Below are 19991 nucleotides of genomic sequence, written 5' to 3' on the forward strand. Positions count from 1 at the left end.
AATGAGAACTACAGAATCAACTATAGATATCCTTAGACTAGGACCAACATACATGTACAAGATTTTTTGGCATCGCTTAGTACTGTTATCCAAGCATTACAATCACAGTCAGTCAGGGAAAAACAATCTTTATTTCACATTCCAACCACTTTAGCCTTTTAACTTGGAAGATGCGAGTGTGTTAATGCACGTTGCATAAATCTTCATCAGTTGATCTAAGGAATGCAAAGCCGATCTAAAATTGTGCGGTAGATTAGTCTTTGATCAAGTCTGCAAGGACATCATGTCTACTGCAACCTTAACATTATCTGCGTGAAATTGTTGAATAGCCTGAACACAGGCTGATGTAACAGAGTATGCAAAGTGGCCACTGCTAACATGGAAGACAGTTATTACATAGGAAATCTTTCAAGATATTATCTGAGGTGAAAAGATGGGGGCGCATTTAGCTCTTCACTTCACAAGGTTGTGTATGAACTAGCAGACTTAGAAATATCACCAGTTGTCAGGTGTTGACCTTTACTCATTCACCCACAATGGCGGATCCATGAGGGCCCCTGGTGCCACCCACCAGTCCCCAATTTTTTTTCGAAGGACAAAAGGCAACTCCCCCACAAGGTTACTTGAAACAGTTCCAATTTTGGACCCCCCCCAAAAAAAAGGTTGTTTCACCCTTGTGCACCTAACCTCATCCAAACAACCAGCACAAGACAAGTACCACTTTTGGGCAGTGGCCCACCTCAACATTCATAAAACTGTGGCTTCTCCTATTATGGATGAGGCGGGCACACAACACCAGTTTTGGCATAGTATCCAACATAGACAATAACCAAGCCCAGCTTTTCTTTCTCTGCAAACGTCTACCTCAGGTTCATTCCTCTGGATTTTTTAGCTGCCAAGTATTTTTCTTCAGATATTTTTCTAGGAAACTGAAAAATCAGGAATTCACAAACTACAGACTGTCTAGGTAAATATTCAAGAAGCAAAAAACCTACACCCCAATAATTAGTCGTCAGTTAACCTAGTGACAGGTGCACCTTTAAGTGAAATAATCAAAACACCAGTCGAAGTACAGGACTCGTGGTCTCAATACCAAATCTTAATTCAATATACCAATGAAACTCCTTAGAACTGCAACCTGGCTTACTCTTCATGGAAACGGAACCAATATAAGATACCTTTATTCCTTTCTTATTTTCATTTTTTTGTTTATGATTGCAGCAATTGTTACGGGAATAAATATGTGCTTGACCAGTCTTAAACAGCTTTTTAAGACCGGCTCAGGAGAATGGATGCGACTAACGCCCAAGCTGCAGGCAGGAACATTATCAGTGGTCAGTCTTCTTGTTTAAGACCGGCCAAGCACATAGTTATTCCCATTCATAAACACCTTTTTAGTCAGAGAGTCAAACAAAAGGCGATACGTGATGGATTTCCAGCGATTTTGTTCTAGAATTTAACTTTCATTTTTCCAAACACCTCCATCAATTTTATGGAATAATAATTGTGCAAATTGTCCAATAGGCAGGAGCATGGCGAGCCGTGTGCACACAGACTAGTGACCAATCAGAATCGATTAAACTGTCTGGTATCCAGTTGCCAGCGCATGATTTACACAGCAGCCATCATTACTTCTTATTATCAAATGTTAATACACGGTCAAGTTGCAGATTGTAGTAGAGGGAGACTGTCTGAGGTATTTATGAATTAAGAAATAACAATGTGATGGCTCAATTTACAAGCGTAAAACAATCCAAGAACAAAGTCACCCGAAATTTGATGTTGCATAATGTAATTTGTACTGAGCAAACCATGTTCCACCATCTACAAATAACATAGTACTGAGAAATATCTGTGTATATACATGTATTATGAAATCCGGTTGAATGTGCCTGTTTTCTCAACCAGTTACAGGCAGTGGCATAACTAGGGCTAAAAGTGGGGGGGGGCCACCTGGGGGTGCGGCTCACCTAGGGGTGCACAGGTTTTTTTTCACAAGAAACAAAGCTGCAGCTACATAGCTATATAAACTCAATGGAGATTATTCACAGATTGCAGATGAGGGGGCACCCGGGGAGACATGGGCATCTGCTGGGGGGGGGAGCATCTGTCCTCCCCTCCCTTCCCCCCATAGTTACGCCACTGGTTCAAGGTTTCCACACTGCTGTTATACACTTTAGCCCCACAAAAGTCAAAGGTAAACAAGTTCTAAGTTACCAGCGTCATCTTGCTCTAGGGTCAAGAAAGTGGGCGTTACACCATGCAAGTGCAGAAAAGAATGAACGAACAATTATTTGTGAGAATGTGAATATTCTATCAACTGCATTTCAAAAGTAACAAGTGTTCACTAGTCAAAAACATGCAAGAAAGTGGCAATAACCGAAATTGTCACATCTCTGTCTTGATTTTTTTTTTTTACCATCGTCCCAAACAGTCACGTGACGGGGTGACATAACTGCACGTCACACTCACTGTTAGACATCACAGTAGAGCTGCATGTGTGCACACCCAGGCACAGATGCACACATCCCCCACAGTGGACAGGATTATACAGGGATCATTCCCTGCCACTGTTCAAAGGTTTCTTAGTCCCTTTATTTCCTTTAAATAAGAAAAACAAGTGAAAAACATCCAGACAGAGATATGACCAAACAAATCCTGACTGCTGTGATGTAGGATATGGTGTTTTGAACACCCCCCGGGGATGCGCAATGCACCCTTGGCTTCGCCTCAGAAGCTATGGGTCCCTCCGCATTTCAAAACATCATACCCCACATCAAAGCAGTCAACAATACCGGGCCATTCACAATAGCGTGCCTCCAAGCATTTGCAAAATGGTGGCCAATCACAATGCACGAAGTCCGTCGACCCTTCCCAAATGCGCATTGGGTCGACAGATTTCGTGCATTGTGATTGGTCAACACGTGGCAAACTCTTAGAGGCATACTATTGTGAAATGCCCATGTTGTTAAATATGTACCGTTAACTCACAAATGACTGAAATCCTGCATGGGTGAACCAAGGTACCCATTGCAAAACCCTGTAAATATATCAATAAGTACTAATCTAATGAACACTGGGAAATCCTTATGGATTGCAATTAAATACAGGAAAAAAATAAAAACAAAATTTTATCCTAAATTAGATATCAAAGGCGAGAAAAGCAAAAGCATGTAATTTAACCAGTCACCTCATCCATTTCCCCTATAAATTTATATGAAAAAAATGTTAGCTTAGCAGACACTTTTTAGGCTTACAACTATAAAACACATTTTCAGGTAACACTGTTCATAAAACGAAACTGGTATTGAACTGCATAGAAAATATTTCTCATCTCTTAAAAATTTTGCGTATTGAAATTTTCATAGGATTTACTCCTATTTTAAGAAAAGAAATCATTTATAATTTATCATCAGTTGTATTATGTACAGATTATGTACTGCTGTGCGTAGAATCTGGTGTACTCTCAGTGCCATTGCCACTGTTTCCCTGGTTCCCAGTTTCAGTGGTTCCAACATTTTGGACTCCATTAGTACTGCTCTCTTGGTTCCCGCTTTCGCTGGTTCCCAGCTTAAAGTGCACCTGCTTGGGCGGCATGTTTGCCCTCTGGTTCTTTGCCCTCTGCTGCGACTGCCTCCGTTCCGCCGCAGCACGCTTCTCCTGATCGTTCGGGAGGGCGCTCTCCGGGACGTATGTCCCTGTCACCAGCATCCCGATGGCGTCATTGACAAATGCAGGCAGGTGGCTGGCTATCCAGTCCAGGACGAGGGCCGGCGGCCCACACAAGTAGTGCGCCCGAGGGCTCTTGGCGAAGAGGGCGTGCGCGACCGCCACGCTGACGGGTGAGAAGTCCTCCAGGAACCGGAAGTCATCTGAGGTGTACATGGAGCCAAGGGCTGTGGTGAAGTAGCGCTTGCCGTAGTCGTCGGCTATCTTTGGATCCAGTGCTGCAAGCAGTTGCTGGTACCTTGTTATGAACTGGGTGCCCACCACAGCTTCTGTAATCACACAGATGTCATAGAAACTTTTTGAAATGATTACATGTAATGTCTCTTTTAATGTTCAAGTCCAGAGGGATCGATTGCAATCAACTGAGCCATCAGTGTTAACCACACACCGTGGACAACTTGGAACATAAGCCTAATGTGTGAGAGAGTGTGGGCAGGGCCTTTACCCCGGGGACAGTCTCTTGTTTGATAGGCAAAGTAGGACTGAGTTGTGGGGACATTTCCCTGTCCTCACAGCATATTTTGTCCCTGCAGAAAGGGAGAAATAATGTGTACTTGTCCCTACAACTACGAAACAAGTTTGCTGCACATACATGTACCTGCAAATCATAATTTGTCGTAGAGTTTCCACAACAACTTTGTTCAAGCGTGCATGTACGCGATACGTGGACTGCAGGTGTACATACAGTCGTGAACATGTAGCTGAATCATGCACAGTATGAAGATTGCGCTCAAATTTGACATGGGTTAGAGTATGGCATATCACAAACAGGCCAAAAGGACACACCTACTGGTGGATCGCACATATTTAAAATAGTTGTTCTTGTTCAAGGCTTGAAATGAACATGATGTTCAACAGATGCAGCCTCGATTGGACAAAACTGGATGATGCTTGTAAGCAGCGACAGGTTATAATCATCCTGATGTGCAGTTGGTAAATGTGAGGAAAATTCAATCAGAAACAGCTATTAATAAATCTGGTGAGAATTTTTTTTTCCTCGTTTGGCAGCTGAAAGACTAGAGAGGATTTTTAATGTATTTTGCACATGCTGCTGTATTTTTCGGAGAATCATTTCCATTATCATTTTGTCTGTGTCATTTTTGTCTAGTGCAATCAGTACTGATACTGCACTCAAACTTGCTTTGCGAATGTGCTTCAAATTGAGAATATTTGGAAGAATCCGTGCCATTTTATTTTGTGATGTGATTTTGACTTTTTTACTTTTGAACACATTCAAATTTATTAAAAAAATACTGGCAATAGGAAGCATGTGTAACGTACCGATAACAATTGTATCATCACAGATTTTGGATTGTTTAATGAACACATCATTATTCCACTTGAAGTGAAACTGAGATTTTGACAAAAGCACAAGCGGGTTAGGCTGGTTCCCTCATCAAGGTCTTGAGTACGACGTTAGTTACGGGGAAACTTGTCCCCTCAGCTGTCATTGGCCCAGGGTGCATCCGTGTTAACCAATGTAAATCAATAAACAGTAGACGGGACCACCAAAACTGTTAGCCTCCTTCATCTATCCCTGTTGCTAAGCCATACACTGCACTCTCTAACTTGTGCATGGCTCTGCTGTTCCAGGAAACAAACTTACGCGTCTTGAATCCACCCGGCTGTATGATGGAAACGTCGATGCCCCATTTCTTCAGCTCCATCCTCAGGACATTGGAGAAGCCCAGGGCCGCCGCCTTGGAGCTGCAGTACGCTGGGAAGCTCGGCGTGGCTACTTTATCTGCAATGTTTACACGCACACATGAAAGATTGAGCTTACGATCATGGTATCAAATCGGAGTCCGCGCATGTAGCCTCATCAGGCAACCAGAATTCGAGGCCATTGCTGTGATGTCTCCTCGCTAGCAGACAGTTGACACACACGTATTAAATACCTCTTCGACCAACAGACTTCTGTGACCGGCTGTCAGTTTTTGGTCGTCGTCGTTTGATCGTTAACTTGGTTATCGTTAAGATCAGGGCAGACTTGAAGTCCATGCAGCCTAGATATGTCTCACGGCATATCAAACGTTAAAATCTGTCATCTTGGAGGCAGGGAAGTGCAAGTGCCATGCCACAGCTGTAATGGCACCTCCTCAGAGTGGTCTAAATGTACCTTTTTTGACCACCCTCCCTCGGAAAAAGGCCCTATTGTGAGAATGGCATATCCATTTTTCAAAAAATTGGTATCAAAATGATCACAAAAGCATCACCTGAAAAACTTCTAAAATACTAGGATAAAGAACAGATGCCCCATTAGAGAATGTGTCAAGGGAGAAGGCAGATTCCATCCTTCCCCACCTCTTTTAGGGTTACATTAACTTACCACACATGCTGGTTACATTCACAATTCTCCCCCTTGACTTCCTCAGCAAAGGCAAGAATGTCTTGACCATCCGGAAGTGACCCAGGCAGTTGACCTCCCACATCTTTTTGAAGGCCTCCACCGTCGTGATCTCCGCCTCTCCGTACAGGCAGACACCTGCATTGTTGACCATGCCCCATAATTCTGGAAATTGGTTGGAGAACAAAAGGGAATGTAAAAAGCACATCAACGTTAGAAGTCAACATGGCAAAAGTTTCTAAATGACAGATCCAACAATTCTGTAACCAGATCCCACAAAATTTGTCTAAAACTATGTAACAAAGTTATATTTTGAATTTTTTTTTCATTAGGAAGAGCAAACAGATCTCTGTGTTATTGTGCATGAACTGTATCTTTCAGTATAACATCCAGATGAAAAGGATGTTAGGTGGGCGGAAAATGCTGAGGGTGCCAACTGATTTACATTGTGCAAGATGCCTTTCCTTTGAGAGGCCTTCATTAAAAAGTGGCTCTGGCAACTCCCATGCATTTTGTTGGCTTACGGTGGGTTGCATTACCGGTACAGTAAGAAATGAGCCCCGAGCTGGACCAAGAGAGGGTGCAATATTCCTAGCAACACATGCTCCTTTGGTAGGGAACTGCACTTCAATGGTTCACAAGGACTATGAAAAGCACGCACTGCGGCCGCATCGCTACCAATAAAATGAGCACTCCCCACCAACTTGCTGGTGAACAAGCGGAGAGGAGCCCTCACTCCAAGACAAGCCGCCTCCTCTTTCGTCTTTATTTACACAAAGTCCAACATGTGATCCATTGACAGGAAATGGTCTGAATTGAAAACTTGCCTTTCCTTGTATGCACGCACTGATTTCAAATTGGGAACAGCCAAACATGGCAAGGGGACAAGGGAAATGTGACTGCCCTTTACTCTGCTGGCTGCGTGTGGGCTACAGCGCCCTCTTTAGATCATGCACAAAGTCACTTATCACAAGCATATCTGGAAAGGATCACCACGCCTCCTCACTGATCCGTCACAGGGTCATTCAGTCTCAGTCAAGTCACAGACTTCAAATGAATAGTGACAGATGCATCACTCTGAACTGGTGTCTTGACTCGTTAATACTCCATGCTTGACATGTGATTCGACTTGTGGTGGACTGAACTGCAGAACTGTACGCTAGACCATGAATATATGCAAAGTGTGCACCTCTGCTTTGGGAGGATTTTCCACCATCTCTGGCTTTGCCTGATTTTAACTCTGAAGGAGTTAGATTACGAGTCATATTTTGTTAACAGACTGTCAAAACTACAGTATGTACAAGCTTTCGGTCCAAAGAACGAAGTATTTTCATTTAATCTGAATATCATAGGTATACAAGCGGTTTTTGACATTAGAGACAAGGCCCGAGACAGAGGCAAAACCAAGTGTTGGAAAATCCCCAGGTTGCTAATGGCAAGGTTTGTACAGCCACGTCTGAATTACTTGGCCGCGGCTTGCAACTGTGCACAACCCTATGGGAAGTGACAGAAGCCATTACCACAGACATGTGCGTAATTTCAAGCCGCAGCCAAGTCACCCAGACATCGTAGCCAATTTCTTACCTCGTCCGTTCAGGAGATCCTTCACAATCTCTAAAGCCTCTTGTATCTGCTCCTGGTCGGTCACGTCTAACTCTATTGTCGTCAGCCGGCTGGAGCTGTTAGCCACGAGGTCCCGCTCGCCGGTGCCGTTTTTGTCATAGCAGCAGGCAAACACGTGAGCACCCAGGCTGTCTAGGTGCAAAGCGGTGGCATGGCCTAGACCCGTGTCACAGCCTACGGGTACAAAACCAAAATTGGCTGATAAAATCCTTTAGGTTCCCTACCCTTGTCTCCAGTAGAAAAATCATAAAAGAACAGTATTTCCATACTAAATATTATACAGGCCTTTCTTTCACATTGTGATTCACAATGCAGTGTGCCACCAAGAAGTTGTCAAGGAGAGGGCTATTTGCAGAGCATTATGGGACAAATAGTCGACAAAATATCTTTTGTTAGCTGCACTGTGCATGGGAAACTTCAATTTTTTGGATTGTTTATCTTGGTCGATTTTTCAATGTATTCAAAGATTTCAATCTTCTGGTACACAGTCACAAATGAAAAAAGGGACATGATCCCTCAGTTGAAGCCTTTTCTCCCTTGTTCTTCCAGAGAGTGGAGAGGAAGCTCTCTAACCCCTTACCACAACTACACCAGACATTCAACGACACAATGTAAATTTAGCACCCCACACAAAATACACAGCATTTCACAGATCCTTCACTCTTCAAGCTTGACAATCGTTCACGACTATTCCTGTCTCGGCCAAAGTTGGTATCTTGAAAACCACCACAGAGGGGGTTAGCCACAAACACGTTCTATTTCAAGCCTCCTGAGCTATTTTCGGAGCAGGGATGGATCCAGCTACGGTCGAACTTGACCACAGAAGCTATTTCAAGGTAATTCTCCAGACTTGTTCTCTCTGTCCCCCCTTCCCTCCTACATCTGTTGGCTCACCTTCATTTCCGATCGACCCACATACTAAAATTAAATCAACTCTGCTCTACTGTTATTTAAAGGGACCCATCCAATTTTTCTTCTCTAATAATGTGCCCATCCATAATATTTTCTATTGGTATCTTTATATTTGCTGGGATACCCTCTTGTAATCCTTCATTTATGTTAAGTGACCAGGGGCAGGTTTGAGACAGTTTTTCATGGACTTAAACCAAAGAAATGTTGTCTGCTAGCAGATGTAAATTTATAAAAGCATTTGGAAAAAAGTGTGAGAATGAACCCAGGTTCCAAATAAAATCTTATTTTCACTTTTAAAAATGGATTAAATTGTTGAAATAAAATAAAGCAAATCAGGCTATTGGGGTGAGAATAATAAATATTCAAAAAGCTGACCAAATGGCAAAACGAGCTTTAACGTTTTACTTCAAGAATACCAACTTGAAAAAATACTTCAAACTATAAAGACCAGTATTTCAGGAAACTGTTGGCAGGCTTGACCTATTTTAAGGAAAACAAACAAGCGTGTGTGTTCACTGGGTACCAGAACAATAGGAAGTACCCCACAAGGAACATTCATTGTCCTTGTGGGGTTCTTAACGGTACACTACAAGAATTTCACAAAATGGGATTTGAAATTGACTCAAAAAGGAAGGAATTTTCAAGGTATATTTTTCCATTGCATATTGAAGCATTTCACATAAGGGACATCAGGTCAAAATTATCCAATGGAAGCGACTTTGAAACCACGCTTTACATGCTATTTTTTTTTATTACACAAGAACAAAGGAAATGCCCCATAAGAATACAGATGTAGTGTGGGTCAACTTGTGCTAAAGAAATCTACAAGGTTATAAGAGCAGACTTGGTTTGATGGAATAGGCATTAAAGTGCAGACATCCAGGCACCTTTTTTGAGTGCCAAATGATGTTTACAGTTCTTTTTTTATTTAAATCTTAAAGATTCGTAGGTCACAAGTCCGAGTGGAAAATTACAGCTGTGCACATAATTGCTAACCCACCTCACAAAAACCCCTGCCATGCTTAAAAATGATCGTACAGCCATGAAACTCGGGTAAAAAGCGGTAGAGAGCCTGGATGGCATTAAAGTCTTATCATCCCAAAAAGTTCCGCAGATAGTTGCTTGATTGCATGTCCAACTAGATTTCCCCAGATGCATGTGTGTGCATTTCTGGGATACCTTTGTCATCTGCCAAGCCCCTCGATCCCTGTGTCATTAATGCATAGTTGGCCGAGAATGTCTAACTGTACATCGCCCTCTGGCATTATGTGATCGGTGCATCTAATCCATGATCTAATCTGACATCAATTCATGAAAGGGTTCATGTACTGTAATGTAATGGACTGCATGAATAATGTGTCTTCCTTAAAAGAGTATGTCATGCAAAGAGGTTTCACCTCCAATTCTGTGCACTAAACAAAAATTCTTATTTATTTTTCTTACTGTTTTGGGGCTATTTCCTCAGGAAAATGCATGTGTATGGGTCAACAGCTGAAATAATAAGAACATACCGGGGGGGTGGCATAGTATACAAATATTGACTGCTTCGAGTGGTATAGTAAAACTAGCTCCCCGAGGTGATCCATGGAGCATTGTATTTTCCCAAGGCAAAGCCAAGGGCAAATACATGTAGAATGCTCCATGGATCGCCTAGGAGGCTAGTTTTACTGTACCACGAGATCAGGCAGTCAATATTTGTTTTATAACACCTCCCCACAGATTCTGCAAAATTTCAGCTAAAAATCAATAATAAAACACCAAACTGGAATTTACATTCATCAAATTTAGTTTAAGATTTCCAAGCGGAATAGCAATGTTTGAATACATTCATCAACTGATGTTGTTCGCTATGAGCCGAAATACACGCCTAAGCTTTTGTTGCTACAGATATATATGTACATGTAGTTCTTTGGTTGCTATGGGTTTAGTTCTTTTTCAGAATGAGGCTGCATGGTATTCTCTTTTTGAAGCAGTGGTATAACATGAGTAAAACTAGCAAGCGTCACATGACACACTTTTGGCCAATCAAGATACAGAATCTGTGGGCGAGGTGTTATAATAATAAATGTGTAGCATTTTAATAGGTCAACAAACCACAGTGGTGCCTCCTGTTTCCCAAGCTACCCTGTTTTTATGAAAGAACACTAAAGCTTTTTTGGGGGGGTCGGGAGTTTGGGAAAATTTAACATTGTAAATAATGAAATATCTATTTAGTTTTAGGTGCAAAAGGATTTATTGGATATGCATGCAACTACATGTGCACAGTGGTACCCTTTAAAGTGTTGCTTACTTTATTCAAACAAATGCCACCTAACCTCTCTTGCTCTTAGTTTTAAACGGTTCACACTCAGCTGCAGTGAATCTGCATTAAAAAGTGCCCGTTCCTTTCTATATTTCTACCTACCTATCTTGTTTTTGCATGTCACGTAATGGAAAGCGGAACTTGTTTTCTTGCCCTTACGCAAAGTGTCTTGAATGTCTTTCCAAATGTGAATGGCTGAACCTAGCTATTCATCAGGGTCATGTGATTAGAAAAGTGCAATCTGTTTTCAACTCTCCCAGGTACCCATTTACAGTCCTGGGTGCCAACCAGATGGTAACTGCAGTAAACTTTCTTTCCAAAGAACTCAAATGCCAGAATCCCTCTCAGATTGCAAATACCACCCTGCACAAGCCAGACACTGTACCACTGTATGGTACCACTGCATAACATATACATGTACATCTGTACATGCAATGCCTTTCTTTCCAGCTGTTCTCCAAGCAACACTTGGACATTCATGTAATTATCTTGGTCATTTCTATTCTGCAGCTCGAAAAGTTTCACCCCTGCAGCAAGGATTCAGTGTATATTCAACTAATAGTGCTTTAGTACAATCAAACCTCGTTAGTAAGAGCACTGTAAACACAAGATTCTGCTTTTAACAAGAAAACGTTTAGGCCCTGATCATTTGTTTTTTATTGCTTTTATTCCTGATGATGTAGGGTTTCTGTCAAGTCCACAGAACCTGTTATTAAAGAGGTGAGACTGTATCAGTGTGTGTGTGTAAGAGTCCCCACGCTCAGGGAGTCTGAAATCGCAATGTGCCTTCACGATGTTAATGCTGATTGGCCAGTTCTTAACTACATGTACGAGCAGAGCACAGTGCCTGTTCATGTACATGCATGGATTATTAGATGAACTGACCCTAACTCAGTAGGTTTTCAAACTTTTTATCAAGTGCTAAAGATATTGCCAAGTTGCAATTTTAATCTATAAATGTTTTTCACTGATGTACATGTACATGTAAACTAAGTCTGCAAATATACTGCCAATACTATGGGACTCTCAGTGAGGGTATTGAGTCATTACATACCTGTACATGTATGTACCGGTACATGTTAACTGTTGCAGACATTGACATTTTAATATTGTACATGTACATGTCTAGTTTACTGCAAAACTATAATTTACACTTAAATATTTGTGATACACCGACACGTGGCCCTTTAGTCAAGTGTCGCAAACCCCTAGCTGTCAGGCAATTTCATCCAAGTCTCACATTCACCCGCTTATTCAAGCCACAGAGGCGACTTGCAAATGGCATGCGATTATAGCCATCGCCAATACCGGATGCAAGACCGGTAATGTAGTGTGAGAATTTCAAATTGCATTACACAGCTAGCTGCGGGCGCATGCAATACGGTGTGAATGCACCACATCAGAAAGTATCTGACGGGAATTTGCATGTTTGTGTGACTGGTAATAAATTCGGGAGACATTAATATCTTTCAATCGATCAACTTCCCTGAATCCTTGACAGTTAAAGTATGCAGGGACAAACACAAACGGGTTATTTTGACGAGGTAAAAAATAACATTATCCCCCTTGTCTGGAAAATGTGACATGTTGAAGGAATGCCCGCTTTTAAATGTTCAACCATCGGCTGATGCGCAGGGTCTCATCTGTCATTTCAATTCGGAAAGGCGTTCATGACACTTCTTCATAACTCGGAGAAGATGACTCCAGTTGGCTCAGGGACAGTTCTAATCAGCCTTCTGGACCCCTCCCCCAGAAAATGGTCATTTACATGTAGCCCCAGTCAACAAAACTGCAACATATTTTCATTCACACAGAACAAATTATCCGCCAAAAAATAAATGATCATGGACAAAATGAAGGCTTTTTCTATTTAAGTACGGGAGTTCAAGGCTTCAAGCACGTGCCACAGAAGTGAGACTACTATTCAAATTCTGTTTTGCAGTGTTAAATTCTACAGAAAGAACATCCTCAGCTCAGTTTGACATAACACTCAAGAGTTTTGCATTCCAATGAGTGCAAAGATAAATTTACACACATGCAGCTGAACATGTTAGGTGTTGGGAGTCCCTTATGATCAACAAATCTCCTTCCCCGTGTGCAGGTAACACTTTTCATGTTTTCTCCCCCTCCTCCCTTTAAATAACATTCAAGAATATATATGTAGGTAAATTTTGCTGACAGCTTATGTTCCTTATGAAAACTACAAAAAAAAATAAGTATGGTAAACTCTTGCTGCGACAAGGTTGGGGCGGACGAGCCAAAATGCCTTGTTATAACCAGGGCCAGGGGCCAATTTCATAGAGCTGCTTAAGGACAAAATCTGCTTAAGCGAAAAACACCTTGCTTAAAAACACACGACGATTGTCGTGCTAACCGGAAGACAGCTAAATATGATCCCAAAACAATATACATCACATGGAGTTTTGGCTGGTAACCCAATTTATCAAGCGACGTTTTCTTGCACTTAAGCAAATTTTGTGCTTAAGCAGCTCTGTGAAATTGGCCCCTGAACCTTTTTATAACTGGAAGGAAAAAGAAAAAAGTATTCAAGACTTTGAACTTCAGCATTTGTAACTGCAACACAATATTGTTTATAACTTTATACCGCTAACAGGGTCGGAAAATCTGAAGGGAACAATTTTCATGAGAATGCAACAATGCTAAAAACCAGCCACATGTCACCTGGGAAACAACATGAGGGTTTTTTTTTGTTTTTTGTTTTTTTCACTTCTTTACATATACATGTATATGACTTCATTGCAAACCAATCGCACTGGGCCACTCTCGCTGCACTCCTGGGCTGCAATCAGAGAACCAGCAAGCACGATCGCTGCATGACGTCTGACATTCAATTGGATATACCGAGGTCGACCGACCTCTTCCCCCGGGGACCCGCACAAATCACATCACGTTCATGTTCAATTTCGTCACTCGGAATTACAGGGACCCCGGTCTCCTTAAGTTGCAGACATTTGCTAGCTAGATTTACGAGTGTTGTCTGAAAACAAAGCACACATAGTGTACATGTATTCACACATTCACAGTTGTCAAAAATTTACCAACACTTCGACTTAAAAGTGTTAAATTACAATTTTTAACACTATGCCCATTCTTGACAAAAATTTTCTGTGGCAGTCAGGTCGGCCGCATCCACTTCATTTTTATATACATGAAAATAGAGAATTGGTTGCCAAGAATGAATGAAATTTTTCTCTCTCAAACAACAAAGGACAGACAGTTTTCACCAAACAAATACACAAAGCAAGTAACTCATGCAGTAAACTGAGACATCAAAGCGAGGGACAAGTTTGCAACAACATTATAACACTGAAGCTCCACAGGCAAAGAAACAAAAAATCAGGCAAAAATTAAAAAAAAGTCCCTCTACATGTAATTTTATCAGGCCATGAGAACAGGTTTATAATGTCAAGTGGCTTAGTGTACATGTACTCCATATAAATATGTTGCAGGTCAATGCCAAGAAGGATGATTTACATTTAACTGTTTGTCCCTGTCTATAGTGGGTGCAAGTTACACATGTGCACAATGTTGAACTGGACTTTGGGACGCAGAATGTCTAAAGTTGTTGACTATCATGGCCCAACCTGGAGAGACAAAGGCACAATTTGAACAAATGTATGTATGGCAAAGCCCTCATACAAATATGCATCACAGGTGTTTTGTGCCCAACATGTTTCCATACATGCAACATGTAGAGTCAGTGCATTTAATCAATCAAGTGAAGGGGCCACCAAAAAAATTACGTAATGGGGAAACTACTTTTACTGGAATAGGAGTGAAAATCCAATCAACAAGTCTGAGCACTGGACAAAGTGTAGTGATTTTGCACTGTTTACAATGTGTTTAAGTTGTTTGTGCATATACACATGCTTTTCAGACTCACAAGGGTTGGTCCAATGCAGAAGTCTGGAATATCATGAAGAAGTTGGACATCTTCATTTAACAAAAGACCTGTTCCAGAAAATCTCCCCATTTTTTTTTCAGTTTTTCCCAAGACAGCATCAGAGTAAATTCTCCCTTTGCTGCATGCGCATGCTCTTGACACCAGCACGTTTCCTGACAATCAAGTTCCAAGCGCGTCATTTTTTGGTCGTTGAGCCTCTCCAATCCTTTGTGCTTACAAGAAAAGAGCACACCTGGACAAAAGCTGGACAAAACTACGAGACTGAAGAGAAATAGCCCACAGCGGCGCGTCTGCGTGCAAACATCCGGTTTTAACAAAGTGGTTCTAGCTTGTCATATGAAATTCAGGAGGGAGTTTGACGAAGCCTTAGGCACATCAGTTGCTTCTACCTGCATGTTTAACATTGAAAGACACAATATCTGCCTCCGGGTTGAGGCTCAAAACAGAACCGACAAAAATCTTAAAAGGTGAGGCCAAACACAAAAGTTCTGCTTCCCATTACATGCATTAAAAAAAAACAGGGCACGTAGTTTTGGAATTTTGTTTTGTTTGGACAAAAGGGGACACTTTTTAATGCTAATTCAATATGCAGTTACTTGTAAATGCGCATGTACCAGTAAGTGTTAAAAAATTCAGCAAAAAAGGTTGAGCAGAATTTTTTTCATATAAATAAACGCCACTTTGAAGGGTACTGGTTGTCGTGCAAGATAAAGGGATTTGTTAGGGACCCCATTCCTGTAATAGAAGGGAGACTTGCATTTTAACTTGTGGATTCCGCTAAGTATATGACTGCAACATCATGCCTGGTTGATGTATTAAAGACGGCAGGCTTTGAGTTCTGAGGGAAATGATGAAGGGAAACTGTGAGTGTTTTAACACATGACACATGGTGGAGTCAAATTCGCATGGCTAGTTATCAATAAGCAAGTCACATTTTCTCCCAGTTTACAGTTTGAAATTTCCAAAAAAATTAGGGTTAGTGGAATCAAGAGAGTGTTGCCTTTGGTTTGGGGGAGGACTGGCCAGTTTTACAAGATTTAAATGGCACAAAAATGGGGGGGGGGGTTCCCAAATATAAGGGAAGCCCGCTGAACCTTTTTGAACCACATTCAAACACCAATACATGCATTTTTTTCCCTTTAAATCCAATTTCACATTTTCCCAAAATTCCCCCCTCCAAAAAAAAAAAGAAAAAACTGGGTCACACCATCAAAACAGGATAGACAGAAAAACCAGCAAGGCTAGCTACATGTATGGGAGAGGGCTAATGTAATGTGTAGCTTGAGGGTAGACTTTGAAAACATCAATTTTATTTTTTCAAACTAAGCTTTTGTCCAAGATAATAAATTCTGAGTTAACTCTTACACTTGTGTTTCAGACTTGTCCCCACATAATACTGTGTTTTTGGCCACAAATATTACCTGATGACACAGGAATAAATCGGTAAAACATCTCGACTCTGGGCATTTCTTTGCTGTTCTCTCTCTCACTCCACATTTTTCACAACTATAAGCTGCAGCACCATAGGTCCTTTTGAGAAATCTTTTGTGTAATTACCACAGTTTTTGTCAAATTTCCAGAATTCAGGAGCAGGTGGGTAAACTTTCTTGCACATTCCTCAAAGAAAAGTATAGGACCATTTTTTATTTTGTGTGTTTTATTTTAAGATGAGATATTTTACTGCTGGAAATGTGCATTTGATATTTTGAAACATTTTTTGAAATTTTTCAGTCCAATAAGGACACTGTCTAGATAAACAAACAAATGAAGGAACTAGACCCCACTCATTGCTTGGAAAAAAAATCAAGTTAAGAAAAGAGTGGTCTTTAACTTTTTTTGAGTAGAATATTTTAATTGGTTCTACTTTGAACAGAACTCATATACATGTAGACTTACATCTGTACATACTTTGTGTATATGTAATACAAACGTATTGTAAGTGATTTCATGATCACATCCAGCATCAAGTTCAGTGGACAACTATCAACGAGGAATCATTTGTTTAACATGCGGTGGATAACAGTGCCAGGTTTGCACTTTGCACAAATGCACGCATAGTGCACATGTACGTGTATGGGCTTTGTTGGTAATCCCACTTGGGTGGCTTCACTAAATGGCCAGCGAGTATTGTGGGATGGGGACAGGCAAGCTCCCTTCTACCTCCCCACAGTGCTTTGTGCAAAATCAGCCACGCAGCGTTGCCAGTGAGGTCCATTCATTCGAATGTAAGTATCTGCACTCGTTGGCTTCTTTACAAATGCCCAGTGCGGTGTACCCATAGGGTTATTGTGTTTTCGTCGGTCGTTGCAATTTATGTCCAAGCTAACACTTCAGATTCAAGAATCAATCACTTAGTTTCAAGACAGCAGAATACAGGAACAAGATGTTTCCCCCGAATTTCAGAGGCCCCCCCGATTTCTGCCACAACTGTAGACTGTAGTTAGTAGACATCTCTCCAAGTTCTGTGCATGTAACAGAAAGTCTTACCCAAAAAGCACAGTGACAGCGAGACAAAATGGAATTACATGTACAGAGGTTTTTCATGTGACGTAACATGACAGGCAAAGGCACTTCAGGAAGCATACCATGTCCATGGATGCGCGTGCATTTTCAAATCTGTATATTTCTGCTGTATCTATTGGAAATTCATCTACATGTATGCCAGAATGTTGAAAGACATTAAAAACGTACACTTTTCCACGCACATCTGTGTAAATTGAGTGCTGACCGTCAAAACTTATGTGACTGAAAATCCACTATAGGCCTACACTAAATTCTATGCAATTTGGTCGTGATTGGGCTTTGTCGAAAAAGCTGTTTTCTAGTCTTAGTTATTCAGACATGTCAGAGTATATTTCTGCCACCTTTTTATTATTGGGCGTAATTGGTCAATCTACACAACTTCTGCTTTTGTGCACAAACGGTCGATCTTCACTGCATAAATTCCTAGTAATTCAGGCATCAGCTGATCGGGTGTTCTTTTATAGTTGTGGAAGATTGTTTTGAAAATGGGTAGTTGGAGATAGGATTGGCCAATCACACAGCGTGATTGAGCAGATCGGCCCATCACACCCAACAATAAATGATATCACAACAAAACCAAATATTAATGGAAAGAGTTCCACATATTTCCTTTAAAATGTTTCAACAGCCATCAAAAAGTGAAATTTAGTTGAGAACTTTCCAAAGCATTTAATCAGAAAACCTGGTGTTTTTTTTTCAGATGAGTCTCATAGGTTTGTGCACAGGGGCTTATCACTGACATTGTCAAGCGTTTTCCTTATATGGAACTCTTTCAAAAATGAATAATTAATGTAAATTTATACCCACCATATGTCAGAACTAGACACTCCTGGTGCAAAATTGAAGGTGAAACAATAATATACAGTAATTGGCAAATAATAATGAGATAATGAAAAGAGATTTACGAATTAGCCTAGGCCTACAATATGATCTTATAGTTTTAGCACAAGTTAACCATGTTATAGAATACACACCCGTGATCAACACAACTTTATCCTTCACGTTCACAAACTGCTGGGGAAGATTCTCATACAGCTTATACACGGCCGCCGCAAAGACAAAAACCCCGCAGAACCCGCCGAGGAAATACTGGCAGAACGGCTGGGCGACCGTGGGCAGGATCAGCACGAGGACATAAGGGAAAGTTAGCAACAACTCGTCCCGGAGATAACGCCGCAACACCAGGCCGTTAAAACACAGCGTGATCGCCGAGTACAGCACTAGTTTCGCGGACATGCTCGTCTCCTTCAACAGTGCTTTCGTTCAGCCAGATTGGCCGTCTTCTAACGGTGAGAAAAAGCCACAGACGAACCAGGAAATATAAGCGAGAATTCTTGTGGTTCGCTGCTGCGATGCTGCGCTAATGGTGTTTTCTGTGACCGCACGTCGGTGACCTTCGGTATTTTAATATCAGCTGGCGCGCTACAGGATGGCGCGCCGTGCATTCACCACGTGCATACATGTGCACCAAATACACGTTGTCTGTGTAAAATGTCAACAACGCTAACAGCTCCCACGGACAGAGGTCGTCCTACATGTGGTCCTTATAATTATAAACAGACGTTCATGCAACAGTTGCGACATCTTTTCTTAATTGGTTATATTGATGAAAATAAGGACCTAAAGGACACAGGCATGGGAGAAGTGAATAATTATGGATAGTGGTGCCTTGCAGCGATGTCCAGTTAACTTAACCATCTAAGAATGACTCTAATAAATTGGGTCCTGCCGAGGGTGCCACGGTCATACCTTTGGGCATAATTATAGCTAATAATACGGGGTGATTATCATTAATAAGGGGGCGATGACGTAAAAATGGAGGCTTGGACATAAAATAAATGGTGTGATGATGGACGGATGATCTATGCATTCTGATACCGACATAATTTATTCAAGATTGTGATTAAGGTACGTGGTAATGATGCTGGTACACTTTACGAGAAAACAAAAAGTGATATTAATGTGATATTTGTTCAACTTCCAGTTGATAGGATTTGTCTCATGTTGAAACATTTTGACAACAAAGTGCACACTGGCAAGTGATGTTCGGATCGGGACTGTGTAAGTATTAGCAGTACCGGACACAGAAGCTCAGTTTTATTGGCGACGCACCGGGCGCGCGTCCCCCCCCCCCGCCACCGCCTGTATGGCAATGACTTTTAAATTGGCCCCATTGCATTTACATTGTTACTAAGGGTTCCGCATTCACGCTTGAATTTGACCCTCCAAAATTCCTCCCCTTCTGAAAAATTAAACTATCTCCACTACCGAAATAATTGCACCAATTCTTTGTTGACTTAGTTATTAATTTCAGGCAGTATCGGCATAGGCGGACCTAATACAAATTACTGAATTATTTTACACTGGTCACAGACCACCGCTCCAAAATTTCAGTTCACCAAATGTTATAGTATGACTGTCAGTTACACTGTAATTCTGCGGCTTCGTAGGTGGCACAAAATGTAACACACTTGAGTACGGACATTCACTAGAAATATATAACTCAAGTTACAAAACTAGTATAGCGTGATATCCAAGAGAAAACAGTCGTCAACTGTCGTCAAAAAGCGTGTGTTAGCTAGAACAGTAAACGTTTATGGGTCTTTGGTATTTTCAAAAGGCATTAATGG

The 19991-nt window shown here is 41.3% G+C and overlaps 1 protein-coding gene across 1 annotated transcript; it reads right to left on the reverse strand.

The window, feature by feature from the left end:
- Positions 1-112: 112 nt before the first annotated feature.
- Positions 113-18769, reverse strand: LOC110977970 (D-beta-hydroxybutyrate dehydrogenase, mitochondrial-like). The gene is made up of 5 exons (XM_022232541.2): positions 18336-18769; positions 7661-7873; positions 6059-6241; positions 5336-5473; positions 113-3998 (listed from the first exon to the last, which is right to left on the reverse strand). The coding sequence occupies exons 1-5, from the start codon at positions 18595-18597 to the stop codon at positions 3433-3435; spliced, it is 1362 nt and encodes a 453-aa protein (XP_022088233.1). The 5' UTR covers positions 18598-18769; the 3' UTR covers positions 113-3432.
- Positions 18770-19991: the final 1222 nt, after the last annotated feature.

The sequence above is a fragment of the Acanthaster planci genome, linkage group LG20 (assembly GCF_054643075.1).
Source record: "Acanthaster planci isolate LZ-2023a linkage group LG20, COTS_SCS, whole genome shotgun sequence".
NCBI lineage: Eukaryota > Metazoa > Echinodermata > Asteroidea > Valvatida > Acanthasteridae > Acanthaster > Acanthaster planci.

Coding starts and splice junctions, on each gene's coding strand:
- LOC110977970 (XM_022232541.2), bottom strand. CDS start 18,597: ATGTCCGCGAAACTAGTGCTGTACTCGGCGATCACGCTGTGTTTTAAC. Junction 6,242..7,660: donor GGATCTCCTGAACGGACGAG/GTAAGAAATTGG, acceptor ACCAATTTCCAG/AATTATGGGGCATGGTCAAC. Junction 3,999..5,335: donor GCCGGGTGGATTCAAGACGC/GTAAGTTTGTTT, acceptor GTGTGATTACAG/AAGCTGTGGTGGGCACCCAG.